This window comes from Lithobates pipiens, unplaced genomic scaffold (genome assembly GCF_037356315.1).
Source record: "Lithobates pipiens isolate NorthernLeopardFrog02 unplaced genomic scaffold, aLitPip1_a1.2 Scaffold_25, whole genome shotgun sequence".
In the NCBI taxonomy this organism is placed as follows: domain Eukaryota; kingdom Metazoa; phylum Chordata; class Amphibia; order Anura; family Ranidae; genus Lithobates; species Lithobates pipiens.
Genome location: NW_027507787.1, coordinates 214,634,008 through 214,651,370, shown reverse-complemented (window position 1 = coordinate 214,651,370; position 17,363 = coordinate 214,634,008). Strand labels below are relative to the sequence as shown.

The 17,363-nt window shown below is 42.1% G+C and overlaps 1 protein-coding gene across 1 annotated transcript in view; it reads right to left on the bottom strand.

Annotated features, from left to right (window-relative positions):
* The window catches only part of GLRX3 (glutaredoxin 3), a 72,732-nt gene that overhangs the window by 30,198 nt on the left and 25,171 nt on the right, over positions 1–17,363 (bottom strand). Inside the window, exon 4 of the mRNA XM_077455544.1 lies at positions 1,982–2,183. Coding sequence (XP_077311670.1) covers positions 1,982–2,183 — 202 coding nt within the window. The remainder of the gene's footprint in view (positions 1–1,981; positions 2,184–17,363) is intronic.

Here is a 17,363-nt window from a genome sequence, read left to right as displayed (position 1 = left end):
TAGGAACACACTGTCTGTCTCCTCTTCCGTCAGGACATGGATTAATGTTTTTACAAACACAAATCCTTGTTTTCGCTCTGTCAGGAGCGATCACAAGTGTCAAGCGGACATCGTGGCCACCGGGCACACGCATTGGCTCCTTAGGGATGCAGCGTGCACACGTGCATGCGCCCCCTATACTAAGTGCCCGCCGTACAGCTATGGCGATTTGTGCAGGAGTGCCATTCTGCCGCCATTATGCCTTTATAAACTGATGTATTTTACATAATTTGTATACAAAATAATTAAATAATTGTTTCCCCAAATAGGTTTAAAGTAGAACTATAGAAACCCCCCCCCCCCCCCCATTTTGGATAGAGCAAGGGAGGGTTATAACCTGTCAGATTTATTTTCGCCATCTTTTTCCCATTGGAGAGATTTCCCTTCCCTTCCTATCCCATAACAAAAACAGGAAGTGAGAGGAAATTCCTGCAAACTAAAAAGGAATTTCTTGGGGTCTCCCAGGTCACCAGAACTAGTGTCCCCATTGGAAGGTTTCTCCTCTTAAATTTTTTGGGGACAACCCAAAATTTGGTATTTTCTCTCACTTTCACTAATAATGGTAAATAGGACAAATAGTGAGGGTGAATCTCCAGAACGGGGAAAAAAAAAAAAAAAAAAAAAAAAAAAATCAGGGATGGAGGCCACCTAGCCTTAGTGCACCAGGTGCCTCACTTAGGGTGGAAAATGTTTTTATTAGGACAACAGTCCAAATACAAAAGTAATGCAGGCCATACATGGTCGAATTTCGAACAAATTTTCGAAAATCGTTTGTTTTTCAAAAAATTCCAAGATGTAATTTTCAGACATGGCTGTCAAAGGGAGTGGCAAATTTACTTGGCTTGCCAAATGCTAGGCTTGCAGTTGCAACACAATAATTCAAAAATCTCCCTTGGGTTTAAAGAATAACATTCTCTGAGTTCGAGAGTTCGAGAGTTCGAGAGTTCGAGAGTTCGAGAGTTCGAGAGTTCGAGAGTTCGAGAGTTCGAGAGTTCGAGAGTTCGAGAGTTCGAGAGTTCGAGAGTTCGAGAGTTCGAGAGTTCGAGAGTTCGAGAGTTCGAGAGTTCGAGAGTTCGAGAGTTCGAGAGTTCGAGAGTTCGAGAGTTCACCTCCTGAATGCTTGGAAGCAGCAGTTCTACTTCACTCAGAAAAGCAAGCCAATGCAGATCACTTTTCAAAGGGTAGTAAAGACTGTCATCTATGTGAAAAGGGTCTAATGCACAGGATCGGAAATTCGGCCAGCAAAAAAACGATGAGAGCTTTTGGTCAGAAAATGCGACCGTGTGTATGCTCCATTGGACTTTTGCATATAGAATCTCTATTTGGACAATTAAAGTGGAACTACCCTCTCACAATCAACACTGATTATTTTTAATCCTTATGCAGCTAGTATTAGTAAACAGATAGGAAAATATAGCATTTATTTACTTGTTTTAAACTTTTTTTTTTTTTACATTTCTTCAGTTACTTCCTGGTCTCCAGGCCTAGGCAAATGATGTCTTACATCCCTGCAGTCTTCAGAAGGACCTTTCTCAGCTAAGCACACCCTCCTGCCTGAAGACCTGAGCTAAGGGCAGATTGATTCCAGGAAGTAAATGCTACATGAATTATCTGCCCTTACTGAAGATGGCCAAAGTCTTTTTCAAAGTGGCTTCTCAACAAACCAAAGCATGGGAGACATGGATGGATGGGCGAGTTTGCTTTGAATCTTAAAAATGAATTAAAGTGCGTTTTTGGTTTATGGTGCTCAGATGCATTGAAGATCCGCTTTAAGATTCAATTTTGTCAATGTGTTGCCACCATTGCCTCACAAAAAAAAAAAATTATTATAATATATATATATAAAAGCCATAGTTATAAAGCTCAAGTTAAATTGAGAAAATAAATTAAAAAAAACTTGTCTGCTCTGCCCATATATGACAAAAAAGCAGGACATACGTACCACATCTGGGTTCCTGGGGAGATCCTTTCATGAATAGCATACACGGGGCCACATTGATCAGCTTCTTAAGCCTGACGTTGAGGTCCTCTTTGGGAGAGCTGTTGGGGGCAGCGGGAAAAGCCGTGTTTGATGCATGGCGCTGGACTCTCTTGGTCAGCTCGGGTGCGTGAGCCCCATCTAGCCTGTCAATCTTCTGAGAACTCTGAGAGACAAGATACATCATGCTGAGAGGTTGTAGGTGATGGAAAAAAAAAAAAAGTCAGAACATCAAACGTAAAAACACAGCCAAGCAATGTATTACTCCAGGGTACTACATGGTTCAACATAATCTGACATCAGCTTCTCAGGAACATGAGATGCACTACAAATACCTCATATACACTATTACCCACATAAGGACCAGGCCTTTTCTGGTAATTTTGGTAATATATTATTTTTTTGCTAGATTACTTAGAACCCTCAAAACATATAGATCTTTTTTATTTTTATTTTATTTTTTATTCTTTTAGCAGAGACCCTGGAGAATAAAATGGCAATTGGTGTATTTCTTTGCTACGTGACATGTCACGCACAGAATTTGTGCAGCGGTTTTTAACCGCTTGCCGACCAGTCTCCATTTTACTGCGACAGGTCGACACGATCCCGCGAGCTGTCGTAACTAAAAGTTGGCTTGTGGGATCGGGATAGCAGACGCACGTGCCCGCTGCACAGCGGGGGTGCCAATGCTTGTGGCCGATGGTCGCCATGACCGCCGGCCACGAGCGATCATGGGCACAAGAGGCAGAACAGGGACATGTGTGTGTGTGTGTGTGTGTGTGTAAACACACAAATCCCTGTTCTGTGAGGAGTGACAGATCGCGAGTTCCTATTAGCTAGGAATCACAATCTGTCACTTCCTCTAGTCAGTCCCCTCCCCCTAAAAGTTAGAACACACTTAAGCCCTTGATCGCCCCCCTAGTGTTAACCCCTCCCTTCCCTGCCAGTGACATTTTTACAGTAACCAATGCATTTTTATAGCGCTGATCGCTGCATAAATGGCAATGGTCCCAAAAATGTGTCCAAAGTGTCCGATGTGTCCGCCATAAGGTCGCAGTCGCATCGCCACAATTACTAGTAAAAAAATAAAATAATAAAAATTCTATAAATCTATCCCCTATTTTGTAGACGCTATAACTTTTGCGCAAACCAATCAATATATTGCAATTTTTTATTTATTTTTTAAACAAAAATAAGTAGAAGAAAACATATCGGTCTAAACAGAGAAAAAAACTTTTTTTTTTTTGAAAAGGCAAAAGAAAAAAAGGGGGGGGGGATATTATAGCAAAAAGTACAAAATATTGTGGATTTTTTTTTTCAAAATTGGCGCTCTTTTGTTTATAGCGCAAAAAATAAAACCGCAGAGATGATCAAATACCACCAAAAAAAAAAAAGCTCTATTTGTGGGAAAAAAAGGACTTCGATTTTGTTTTGGGTGCAACGTTGCACGACCGCGCAATTGTCAGTTAAAGCGAAGCAATTGGCGAATCGCAAAAAAATGTCCCGGTCATTCAGCAGCCAAAATTTCTGGGTACCTAACACGTCATTTAAAATTACAAAAGCTGGTGGAATGGCAACAAACTACAATATTGAAAAGTCTCCATAGGCGACGCTTTACATTTTTTTTTACAGGTTACATATTTTAGAGTTGTAGGAGGTCTAGGGATAAAATGTTCACGTGGATACCTCACATGTGTGGTGCGAACTCGGTTTACATATGCGTTCGCTTCTGCACAAGAGCATGGAGGGTTGAGGGTGCTTACATTTTTTTTTTTTTTTTTTTTTAGCACATTCCCAGCTTAGAGACTGAACTGTTATCAACCGCTTTGGGTCTCCTACTAATAATGACTGGGAATCGGGAGGACCAGCTCCGAATCACATGGTCTCTGTGATAGACTGTGAATGGCTATATCAGTGATCACTCAATAACACCCTCCTGAGACAGTCTCTCTCCCCTGAATGGAGAAAAAGATACATTGTATCTTTAGAGTGTAAAAAAAATATAATAATATAGAATAAAAATAAATAAAAGACAAAAGAGAAAAATGGCTAGCTCAGGGCTTGACCTAGGTTAGTGTCAGGGTCAAAGCTCATGGTCAGAGTTAAAAGACATGGTCAATGTACACTGTGGGGGAGATTTACTATAAGGCCCCTTCCACACGGACTTTCCAATTGAGTCTGTTGGTTATTCAGGCGGATCCAACTGGGGCCTCCGATCACTCCTATGGAGCGGCGGATGTCAGCAGTGACAGGTCTGCTGACAACCGCCGCTATCCGATCCAGTCCGTGAAATCCAGATGGATGGTGACCCCATTTTTCATCCATCTGGCGGATCGGATGAAAACGGACAGGCGGTCCATTTTCATCCCATCTCCCCACAGAGGAGAGCGGGACTCTGAAAGGTCGGTACCTGCACAGTGAGCGGAGATGGACCTGTCATCCTCCTGCTTAGCAGGAACCAGCGAATCCATCCCCTGTTGAGCAAAGCAGAGTACGCCAGGTGGACCACCGATGTGAAAGGACTCTAAATTAAGCGCTCAGAATCTGATGCAGCTGTGTAGCCAATCAGCTTCTACAGTTCAGTCACTAAGCTGGGAATGAGGAAAAATAAAAAAATGAAATGTGCCCTCAACCCTCCATGCTCTTGTGCAGAAGCGAACACATATGTAAACAGAGTACGCACCACACATGTGAGGTATCGACGTGAACATTTTAGCAAGAGTGATAATTCTAGGCCTAGACCTCCTCCAACTCAAATACGTAACCTGGAAAAAAAAATGTAAAGCATCGCCTATGGAGATTTTTAATTATTGTCGTTTGTTGCCAATCCACCAGATTTTGTCATTTTAAAGCATGACCCGTTAGGCATCTATTTACTTGGTGTAACTTCATCTTTTATATTTTACCAAAAAATGTGGTTCCATATTGTTTTGTTTTTTTTTGCATTAAAATTAAACTATTATTTTTCAAAAACAAATTGTGTTTTAACAATTTCAGCGCCAGAAGATTTGGCTGCTGAATGACCAGGCCATTTTTTGTGATACGGCACTGCGTCAATTTAGCAGACAAGTGGTACGACGTTGTACCTAAACAAAATTGACGTCCTTTTTTTGCCCACAAATAGAGTTTTCTGTTGATGGTATTTAATCACCTCTGCAGTTTTTATTTTTTGTGCTATAAACAAAAAAAAGAGCGACACTCAATACAGCTTACCTCCTGTACGGCAGACAATTACGGAAGTGCAGGAAGAGGGATGAACCAGAGTGCTCATCAACACCCTCTTCATTCACCGAGTTCATTCAGTCACAGATTTGTGTGAATGAATAAACGACACCGCTGTGCATTAAATAATATACAAACATGTTGTATTATCGTTGTGAATGTCAGGAGCAGGTGAATTTATTTCAGGCTTTTTTGGTGGTAGGTCATAGTAATAAGTAATGTTCAGCTAAATGAAAAAAAATAAATAAATAAATAAAAGTTTAATTTCTATTTTATTTTGGGCCAGTTTTCCTTTTTGCGATTGCCAGGAGCAAGAAAATGTATTTGAGATTTTGATGGTAGGTTATGGTAACAGCAAGAAATATACAGCAACTGTACACTTTTTACTATTTCAACAAGGTTTCTTTGATCATAAAAGAAAAAAAAATAAAGAAAATAAATAAATAAAAAGATACCCAATAATATGGGTCACCGCAGGTCCTAAAAAAAAAAAACCAAAGTGTAATTCTCCTGGATACTCCAAGTAGTTGGGATGATATGTACAGTTATACTTATACATGGCAAAGTTGCTAAACTGGGTTTAGGCATTAGGATTTGTTTTACCTTCAGGCATGAAGGGGTTAAACAATCGGTAGACCTGTCGTTACATAAAAAGACATAAAACATCCCCTCCTGTGGAAAAACACATCATTCTGGAGTCACCGTCTCTGCTGGACCCCTGTGGAGTCATTCCTCCTCTTTAGCATATCATTACTGACATACTAAAGTAGTAATGACCAGTTATCAAAGAACATATAGCTACTACCACAAATATTGTGGGGGTCCTAAAAGCCATCTAAATTCTTCAAAAATTATATATATATATATATATATATATATATATATATATATATATATATATATATACACACACACATATACATATATACACACACACACACACACACACACACACACACACACACACATACACATATATATACATACATACATACACACACACACACACACACCATCCCAGAAAAGTGAGTACACCCCTCACATTTTATTATATCTTTTCATGTGACAACACTGAAGAAATGACACTTTGCTACAATGTAAAGTAGTGAGTGTACAGCTTGTATAAAACAGTGTAAATTTGCTGTCCCTTCAAAATAACTCAACACACAGCCATTAATGTCTAAACCGCTGGCAACAAAAGTCAGTACACCTCTAAGTGAAAATGTCCAAATTGGGCCCAATTAGCTATTTTCCCTCCCCGGTGTCATGTGACTTGTTAGTGTTACAAGGTCTCAGGTGTAAATGGGGAGCAGGTGTGTTAAATTTGGTGTTATTGCTCTCACTCTCTCATACTGGTCACTAGAAGTTCAACATGGCACGTAATGGCAAAGAACTCTCTAAGGATCTGGAAAAAAAAAAAGAATTATTGCTCTACATAAAGATGGCCTAGGCTATAAGAAGATTGCCAAGACCCCGAAACTGAGCTGCAGCACGGTGACCAAGACCATACAGTGGTTTAACAGGACATGTTCCACTCAAAACAGGCCTCGCCATGGTCGACCAAAGAAGTTGAGTACGCGTGCTCAGCGTCATATTCAGAGGTTGTCTTTGGGAAATAGACATATGAGTGCTTCCAGCATTGCTGCAGAGGTGGAAGGGGTGGGGGGGTTAGCCTGTCAGTGCTCAGACCATACGCTGCAGACTGCATCAAACTGGTCTGCATGGCTGTCGTCCCAGAAGATGATGCACAAGAAAGCCCGCAAAAAGTTTGTTGAAGACAGGCAGACTAAGGACATGGATTACCGGGACCATGTCCTGTGGTCTGATGAGACCAAGATAAACCTATTTGGTTCAGATGGTGACAAGCGTGTGTGGTGGCAACCAGGTGAGGAGTACAAAGACAAGTGTGTCTTGCCTACAGTCAAGCATGGTGGTGGGAGTGTCATGGTCTGGGGCTGCACGAGTGCTGCCAGCACTGGGGAGCTACAGTTCATTGAGGGAACCATGAATGCCAACATGTACTGTGACATACTGAAGCAGAGCATGATCCCCTCCCTTTGGAGACTGGGCCACAGGGCAGTATTCCAACATGATAACGACCCCAAACACACCTCCAAGACGACCACTGCCTTGCTAAAGAAGCTGAGGATTAAGGTGATGGACTGGCCAAGCATGTCTCTAGACCTAAACCATATTGAGCATCCGTGGGGCATCTTCAAACGGAAGGTGGAGGAGCGCAAGGTCTCTAACATCCACCAGCTCCGTGATGTCATCATGGAGGAGTAGAAGAGGACTCCAGTGGCAACCTGAGAAGCTCTGGTGACCTCCATGCCCAAGAGGGTTAAGGCAGTGCTGGAAAATGAAGACCACACAAAATATTGACACTTTGGACCCAATTTGGACATTTTCGCTTAGGGGTGTACTTACTTTTGTTGCCAGCGGTTTAGACATTAATGGCTGTGTGTTGAGTTATTTTGAGGGGACAGAAAATTTACACTGTTATACAAGCTGTACACAAGTGTCATTTCTTCAGTGTTGTCACATGAAAAGATAGAATAAAATATTTACAAAAATGTGAGGGGTGTACTTACTTTTGTGAGATACAGGCAGTCCCCAGGTTACAAACAAGATAGGGAATGTAGGTTTGTTCTGTAGTTTAATTTGTTTTTAAGTTGGACCAGGTACTATTTTTTTTTTTTTTAAGTGTAGCTCAAACCAAAAAAATATTTTATTTAGTTTCTGGGATAGCATAGGGAAGGCTTAACCCCCTCCCTGTAACATTTGTTTTGCTGTCTGTGCCCCTGTTCAGAAGATTTCACCCAATGATAAATTTTAGGTTGTTGTGGAAACAAGGATTGGTGATAAAGCTTCAGTGGAGACACCTTTTTTCCCATAATTTGTCTTACAGGAGAGAATTTCCCTTCCTAGGGGTAGATTTCCTCTCACTTCCTGCTGTCTCCTTTCGTTTGTAAGTCGGATGTTTTTAACCCGGGACCCCCTGTATTGTATTTTGCAGAAGAATGGGCAAAAATGTCCCTCTCTAGATGTGTAAAGCTGCTAGAGACATCCCCAGAAAGACTTGCAGCTGTAATTACAAATGTACACCACACTTTTCACATATTTATTTGTAAATGTTGAAAACCATTTATCATTTTCCTTCCACTTCACAATTATGTACCACTTTGTGTTGGTCTATCACATAAAATCCCAATAAAATAAATTCAAAAGAAAGGAAGAGAAAAACTGGGCAGTCTGCAAAGAATGGCAACATTCTTTATCAGTTGAACTTAAAGTGGTTGTAAACCCTTACAAACCACTTTGACCTACAGGTAAGCCTAGATTAAGGCTTACCTGTAGGTCCAAGAAATATCTCCTAAACCTACAGGGTTTAGGAGATATTTGCCCGAAGACAGGCACCGCTGTCTACGGCGCATGCGCCCTAGACAGCGGCGCGCAGGCGCTCTGAACACGGCATTTCCAACAACGGAGCTGCCGCGCATGGCGGCTCCCGTGCGCATGCGCGGGAGTGACATCATCGCGGCTCCGCCGAATGACAGCGGCGGAGCTGCGAGACCCCACCGAAAAGATGGATGCGGCGGACTACAGGGGACAGCGGTGACATCGCTGGCTCCTGTGTCAGGTAAGTGACACATAATGGGCTACTATGCAATGCACAGTAGTCCATTATGCTTTACCTTTGCAGGGAATGAAAGAGGAAGTAACACCCATCAGGGTTTACTTCCTCTTTAAGTATAAACATTGTAACAATTTGTCAATGGAATAGACTTCCTCTGCAAGTGAAAAAAAAAAAAAAAAAGTTTAACCACTTAAAGCCAAGCTACACCCTAAAGTGGAACTTCCACTCATCGGAACCCGCCCCCCCCCACTTTGGTGCCACAATTTGCACCTTTCAGGGGGGAGGGGGTGCAGATACCTGTATAATACAGGTATCTGCACCCACTTCCGGACATAGATAGCCTCAGATTCGGCAGGTATTTACGCCACTTCTTGTCCCTTCCCCGCTCTCTCCTGGGAACGCATGGATCCCAGAGACAGCAGGGACCGTCCTTATTGTGCAGTGCAACTCGCTCATGTGCAGTAGGGAAACGGGAAGTGAACCTGCAAGGCTGCACTTCCTGATTCCCATACTGAAGATGGCGGGTGCCGACATCGCAGGCGCGCTGGATGGGTAAGTGTCCATATTTTAAAAGTCAGCAGCTGCAGTATTTGTAGCTGCTGACTTAAAAAAAAATGCTTTTTTTTATGCTAGAAAATTACTTGGAACCACCAAACATACATACACTTTTTTTTATTTATTATTTTTTTTTTAATTACTTTAATGAATAAAATAAAAAACTAACCAGTAAGTTAGCTCATTTTGTGTATATACACATTTTTATATATATATATATATATATATATATATATATATATATATATATATATATATATATATATATATATATATATATATACACACACACATTATATATATAATATATGCACATGTGTGTGTATACGTGTGTTTGTGTACGTGTGTACGTGTGTTTGTGTACGTGTGTACGTGTGTTTGTGTACGTGTGTACGTGTGTTTGTGTACGTGTGTACGTGTGTTTGTGTACGTGTGTACGTGTGTTTGTGTACGTGTGTACGTGTGTTTGTGTACGTGTGTACGTGTGTACGTGTTTGTGTACGTGTGTACGTGTTTGTGTACGTGTGTACGTGTTTGTGTACGTGTTTGTGTACGTGTGTACGTGTTTGTGTACGTGTGTACGTGTTTGTGTACGTGTGTACGTGTTTGTGTACGTGTTTGTGTACGTGTGTACGTGTTTGTGTACGTGTGTGTGTACGTGTGTACGTGTGTGTGTACGTGTGTGTGTACGTGTGTGTGTACGTGTGTGTGTACGTGTGTGTGTACGTGTGTGTGTACGTGTGTGTGTACGTGTTTGTGTACATGTTTGTGTACGTGTTTGTGTACATGTTTGTGTACGTGTTTGTGTACGTGTGTACGTGTTTGTGTACGTGTGTACGTGTTTGTGTACGTGTGTACGTGTGTGTGTACGTGTGTGTGTACGTGTGTGTGTACGTGTGTGTGTACGTGTGTGTGTACGTGTGTGTGTACGTGTGTGTGTACGTGTGTGTGTACGTGTGTGTGTACGTGTGTGTGTACGTGTGTGTGTACGTGTGTGTGTACGTGTGTGTGTACGTGTGTGTGTACGTACGTGTGTACGTGTGTGTGTACGTACGTGTGTACGTGTGTGTGTACGTACGTGTGTACGTGTGTTTGTGTACGTGTGTACGTGTGTTTGTGTACGTGTGTACGTGTGTTTGTGTACGTGTGTACGTGTGTTTGTGTACGTGTGTACGTGTGTTTGTGTACGTGTGTACGTGTGTTTGTGTACGTGTGTACGTGTGTTTGTGTACGTGTGTACGTGTGTTTGTGTACGTGTGTACGTGTGTTTGTGTACGTGTGTACGTGTGTTTGTGTACGTGTGTACGTGTGTTTGTGTACGTGTGTACGTGTGTTTGTGTACGTGTGTTTGTGTACGTGTGTTTGTGTACGTGTGTTTGTGTACGTGTTTGTGTACGTGTGTGTGTACGTGTGTGTGTACGTGTGTGTGTACGTGTGTGTGTACGTGTTGTTCGTGATTGTGTATTGTGTTTGTGTACGTGTGTTCGTGTGTTTGTGTACGTGTGTACTGTGTGTTTGTGTACGGTGTACGTGTGTTTGTGTACGTGTGTACGTGTGTTTGTGTACGTGTGTACGTGTGTTTGTGTACGTGTGTACGTGTGTTTGTGTACGTGTGTACGTGTGTTTGTGTACGTGTTGTGTATGTTTGTGTACGTGTGTTTGTGTACGTGTGTTGTGTACGTTTGTGTACGTGTGTGTGTACGTGTGTGGTACGTGTGTGTGTACGTGTGTGTGTGTACGTGTGTGTGTACGTGTGTGTGTACGTGTGTGTGTGTACGTGTGTTGTGTACGTGTTTGTGTACGTGTTTGTGTACGTGTTTGTGTATAGTACGTGTTTGTGTACGTGTGTGTACGTGTTTGTGTACGTGTTTGTGTACGTGTGTACGTGTTTGTGTAGTGTGTACGTGTTTGTGTACGTGTGTACGTGTTTGTGTACGTGTGTACGTGTTTGTGTACGTGTGTACGTGTTTGTGTACGTGTGTACCGTGTTTGTGTACGTGTGTAACGTGTTTTGTACGTGTTTGTGTACGTGTGTACGTGTTTGTGTACGTGTGTGTGTGTACGTGTGTTGTGTACTGTGTCGTGTTTGTGTACGTGTGTACGTGTTTGTGTACGTGTGTACGTGTTTGTGTACGTGTGTACGTGTTTGTGTACGTGTGTACGTGTTTGTGTACGTGTGTGTACGTGTTTGTGTACGTGTGTACGTGTTTGTGTACGTGTGTACGTGTTTGTGTACGTGTGTACGTGTGTGTGTACGTGTGTGTGTACGTGTGTACGTGTGTGTGTACGTGTGTGTACGTGTTTGTGTACGTGTGTGTACGTGTTTGTGTACGTGTGTTACTGTTGTGTACGTGTGTACGTGTGTGTGTACGTGTGTTGTGTACGTGTGTGTACGTGTTTGTGTATGCGTGCGTGTGTACGTGTGTTTGTGTACGTGTGTACGTGTGTTTGTGTACGTGTGTACGTGTGTTTGTGTACGTGTGTACGTGTGTTTGTGTACGTGTGTACGTGTGTTTGTGTACGTGTGTACGTGTGTTTGTGTACGTGTGTACGTGTGTTTGTGTACGTGTGTACGTGTGTTTGTGTACGTGTGTACGTGTGTTTGTGTACGTGTGTACGTGTGTTTGTGTACGTGTGTTTGTGTACGTGTGTTTGTGTACGTGTTTGTGTACGTGTGTGTGTACGTGTGTGTGTACGTGTGTGTGTACGTGTGTGTGTACGTGTGTGTGTACGTGTGTGTGTACGTGTGTGTGTGTACGTGTGTGTGTGTACGTGTGTGTGTGTACGTGTTTGTGTACGTGTTTGTGTACGTGTTTGTGTACGTGTTTGTGTACGTGTGTACGTGTTTGTGTACGTGTGTACGTGTTTGTGTACGTGTGTACGTGTTTGTGTGTGTGTGTGTACGTGTTTGTGTGTGTGTGTACGTGTGTGTGTGTGTACGTGTGTGTGTACGTGTTTGTGTGTGTGTACGTGTTTGTGTGTGTGTACGTGTTTGTGTGTGTGTACGTGTTTGTGTGTGTGTACGTGTTTGTGTGTGTGTACGTGTTTGTGTACGTGTGTACGTGTTTGTGTACGTGTGTACGTGTTTGTGTACGTGTGTACGTGTTTGTGTACGTGTGTACGTGTTTGTGTGTGTGTGTACGTGTTTGTGTGTGTGTGTACGTGTTTGTGTGTGTGTGTACGTGTTTGTGTGTGTGTGTACGTGTTTGTGTGTGTGTACGTGTGTGTGTACGTGTTTGTGTGTGTGTACGTGTTTGTGTGTGTGTACGTGTTTGTGTGTGTGTACGTGTTTGTGTGTGTGTGTGTGTACGTGTTTGTGTGTGTGTGTGTGTGTACGTGTTTGTGTGTACGTGTACGGTGTGTGTGTGTGTGTGTGTGTACGTGTACGGTGTGTGTGTGTGTGTGTGTGTGTGTGTACGTACGTGCGTGCGTGTGTGTGTGTATACACACACACAGATATACTGTAGGAATAGCATTGCCCTCTCCCTGCCATCCTTGTATAGACCTCCAAAGACTGGGGCATAGAAGAAATAGAAGGGAGAGTCAATGAACTGGAGCACTCAACAGGGATCTCTACTTCCCGTCAGCGATTCCCACTGGCCGCAAGTCTCCAAGTGTATTGTATCACTGCCATTTCATGGAGGTGCTTTTAATTGCTAATTAGCGTTCGAGAAAATAAAATATAAACAACTGCCGATACCCAAAGCTTGTTAGGTGTATGATGTTCACATGCCTGTTAATATATGGACTGATAACGCTCATTACTTTCCATAAATCATTTATAATGGGTGCAAATAAAAAGTAGTAAGGAAAAGCAAAAAATTTGAATGTAAAGCAAGAAGATAAAAGAAGCACACAACTCCAAGTGAGAAAAGGTAATATACATAAATGCCCACTAGAGGGGGATATAAACCCATTAAACACAGGATATATAAGCTGTAAAGTTATGGCGATTTCTGCTGCGAACAAGTAAATACATGGAAACATTCCACAAAAACGAAAATCATGGAAAACACTTTTGTTTTAGTCATATTTTCTAACAACTTATGTCATTACCTTTGCAGGTAAAAATAAATAAATAAATAAATAAAATCACACGATATGGAAATATTACAACCTTTAGGCGCTATTCACATGGGGCTTTAAAAAATAAATAAATAAATAAATAAATAAAAAAAACCCCACCAGTTCCTTTGGCAGAAAAAAATAAAAATACAATCACGCTTTTTGTACACGTTTAGGCGTGTTTAGTGGGGGTCCCCCCCCCCAATTAAAAAACACAAACCAAAAAGGACATATAAAGTCCCAAATCTTTTTTTCTTTTTATATCTACAAACTTTTTTTTTTTTTTTTTTTTTTGGTGCCTTTAAAACATTGAGCTTAAAACATGCCTCTAAACGACCGAATGAGTACGGACACACAGGATAAAATTGAGCTGCTTCTACAGGCAAAATGCCAGACTGCTGTCGTAGCAGCGATTTGTAATCGCAGTGTGCACGGAGCAGAGCGCACATCACATTAAAGTTTTCATAAACCCCAACAAACGTCTCTTATTCAGTCTCTTGGTGCCGGCTCACATTGCTGCGATGCAGAGATCCCGTGCAAATCCCGTACAGGTTCCGGCATCGCATGTCACCCGCCGGTGGTCCACACTGCCCTATCCGATCCGCTGCAGGTGTCAATAGAAAGGTAATGACACCCCCCGATCGTTTCGCATATCGTGGCGTGAACTGTCAATTCAGACACCCATGCGATACGATTCTGGTGCGAACCAGAAAAAAAAAAAAGGTCCTGCGTGATTTTGGTCCGAATGCGATGCCAATTCAGCCATATAATCTGTATGGCTGAATTGGCATCGGAAGTGATTTGCACAGCAGTGCGGTGCAAATCACATGTGATGTCCGACATCGCAGCAGTGTGGACCGACCCCCAAGGCTGTTAAAGCGGCATTAAACCCAAAAGCAAACATTTATTACATTGCAGCCTCATTGATGTGACGGCTGCATTTGTTTCCTTTTTTTAGCTTTTCTTTCTTTTATTGTCACCTGGTGATCTGGCCTATTATTGTTTAAAAGAACAAACTCTCTTCCAGATGGATCGGTTACAGGGATGGGACAAACCATTTACCACTGGCAGGGATGCGACAAACCATTTACCACTGGCAGGGATGCTTACAATAATCTTTTATTTATTCAAGTGAAACCTTTATCCCAAAAAAGGGGGGGGAAAAAACTGTTGCTGTAACCGATTTAAAAATGAGTGAACTGGAGTGTGGCTTCAGTTTGTTAGTGTAGCTAAATATGTTAGTACATTTAACACTCCCCTCCTTCCTAGACTGACAATGCTGCTGTGCCCCCTGTGTTCCTTCATCCAGAGTGAGGGCGCTCTAATACAGGAGGTGTGTTACTGGCCAGAACACCGGGTGAAAACAAAGGGGCGCACGGGGGGGGAAAGAAAATGAATGCAGCCATCCCATCTTTTGATTGATAAGCTGCAATATATGACATTTTTGGTCACACTGTAACATGATGGCCAGGCAGGAGCCCTATTTTCCTGGGAGGATATCATATGAAGTCCTCACAGGATCAGACCACATTCCGCCATGCATTCCACTGCATCCGTCGATAACAGATTACAGTACCCAACCATCTGCTGGTACCATGTGATCTCTGTTGGCCAATCACAGCAGATCACATGACAATTGTACACAATGGGCACAGTGGTCACATGGTACAGAAAGGGCCAATCACAGCTAATCACAAAATGGTTGCTTAGAACTGTAAAATTCAGTTATAAGCAATCATAGTGAATAAAAAAAATAAATAAATCATGATCACCACCCCAGAGTAGTATAGGGTTACTATGGCAACACTGTATCGCTTCGGCCCCTGTATGTGTAAAAAAATAAAAATAAAAAAGTCAAACAACTACAAAACAAACTGCAAACAATTGCACTGGAGACCGTATCACCATGCCTCCTACTAAATACCTTGGAATGTTATATCCGTTCTACAAAAAAATAAATTCTCATAACCCAGTACTCAATGGTCACTTCCAGGCTAGCCCTGAATTCCTGTGCAGTAGGGTTGGGGAAAAAAAAAAAATCGATTTGAATCTAGAATCGAATTGAGAGGTCAAATAGATTCAAATTTTCAGCAAATCTATTTTTTAGATATTTTTTTTTCCACCAGCACGAGGCAGGACGCTGTGGACTAGGCCGAAGCCCGCAGCTCCTCAGGACTGGCACGGTGTCCATCAGAAAAACAAAACAAAAAAAACACCTTGAATCGAATCGTGAATCGAGGTTTTAAAAAAAAAAAAAAAAAAGGAGGAGAAAATCACCCAGCTCTACTGTCCAACGTGGTCTGGATGCAGCTATCCAAAAGTCAGGCAGAGGATGGCGGCACTGGACAGCTAAAAATTGCAGAGTCCAGCTCTATTAGTGATGAAGAGAAGGATCTTGACTGAAGACGAACAGTGTCAATGGACACACAGAGAGTGGGGCTCGAGAGCAAGCTTGCATGATCACCGACATGGCAAGTGGCTTTCTATGAGTGCAACTCGAGGGGGGGGTGGAGGGGGGAGCAAGAAGCGCCAGCGTGTGACCCCGGAAGAGGAGGACCAGGGACATTCTGTGCAAAACCATTGCACAGCCCTGATAAGCAGAACACACACATATACATATACATATACATATATATATATATATATATATATATATATATATATATATATATATATATATATATATATCTCTATCTCTATCTATCTTTTTTTTTTTTTATTACATTTAACCACTTCTGGACCGCCCGCCATCGTTACACGTCAGTACTTTGACATTGAATACTGTTATGGCAGCAGATAGCAGATCACAGATAGCAGCCATAACCCCGGTATATTCTATATAATATTATTATAATAGTAATAAATATTAAATATAATAATAAATATATAAAATTTATTATAAACAGCGGACGGTTCGCTTTCAGATAAAAGTGGTCTCCGCCTCCGGGAGGTTTACATTCCTTGTAATAGTAATAAAAAGTGATCCAGTTTTTTTTGTTTTTGTTTTTTTAAAAGAGCAGTGTAAAAAATAAAAAGTTAAAGGACTAAGAAAAAAAATGTAAAGCTCCCTGTCCCTCCATGTTTGTGCGCAGAAGCGAACGCATACGCAAGTCACTCCCACATAGGTAAACTGTGTTCAAACCACACATTGTTGCGATTGTTAGAGCGAGAGTAATAATTCTAGCAAAAGACCTTCTCTGTAACTCAAAATGGAATAAAATAGAAAATGTCAGTGATTGTTTCATAATGCCAACATCCTATTATATGAACAGAGGAGAGAAAAAAAAAAAAGTTCCCTTGGGATCCTTTGAAGCACGATAGACAGGACAGTGCTTGTGCTGTGTCATTTACCCCACTCTATGTTCCAAAAAACCTGGTTGATCCTGCCAGTTCCTGTGGCCCCCTCTTTGTGCCGACAACAGTATTCCAGGCTGCTGATCCCCGATTACCATGGTCAGTTTACCTGCCTCCGTCAGACCGCTGCTCTCCTCTCTGTAGTCATTAGCATTAAAGTGATTGTAAAGGTAAAAAAACATACATATCATACTTACCTCCACTGTGCACAGAGTGGCCCCGATCATCCTCTTATGGGGTCCCTCAGCGGCTCCTCACTGCATTAGATAAACCCTTGGGAGATGCGCTCTCCTGGGGGGGGGGTTTACCTGGCGGGCGTGCTCCTGAGTCATTCACTTGGCGTCCATAGAAGCCGAATTTATGACTCGGCCCCGCCCTCTGAGTCATTGGATTTGATTGACTGCAGTGGGAGCCAATGGCTGTGCTGCAATCCATCCATCCAGGACATGAGACACCGGCTTTTGCTGCTGTGCTCCTCCCCAGAACGAGATAGAGAAAGTACAGGCAAGTAAA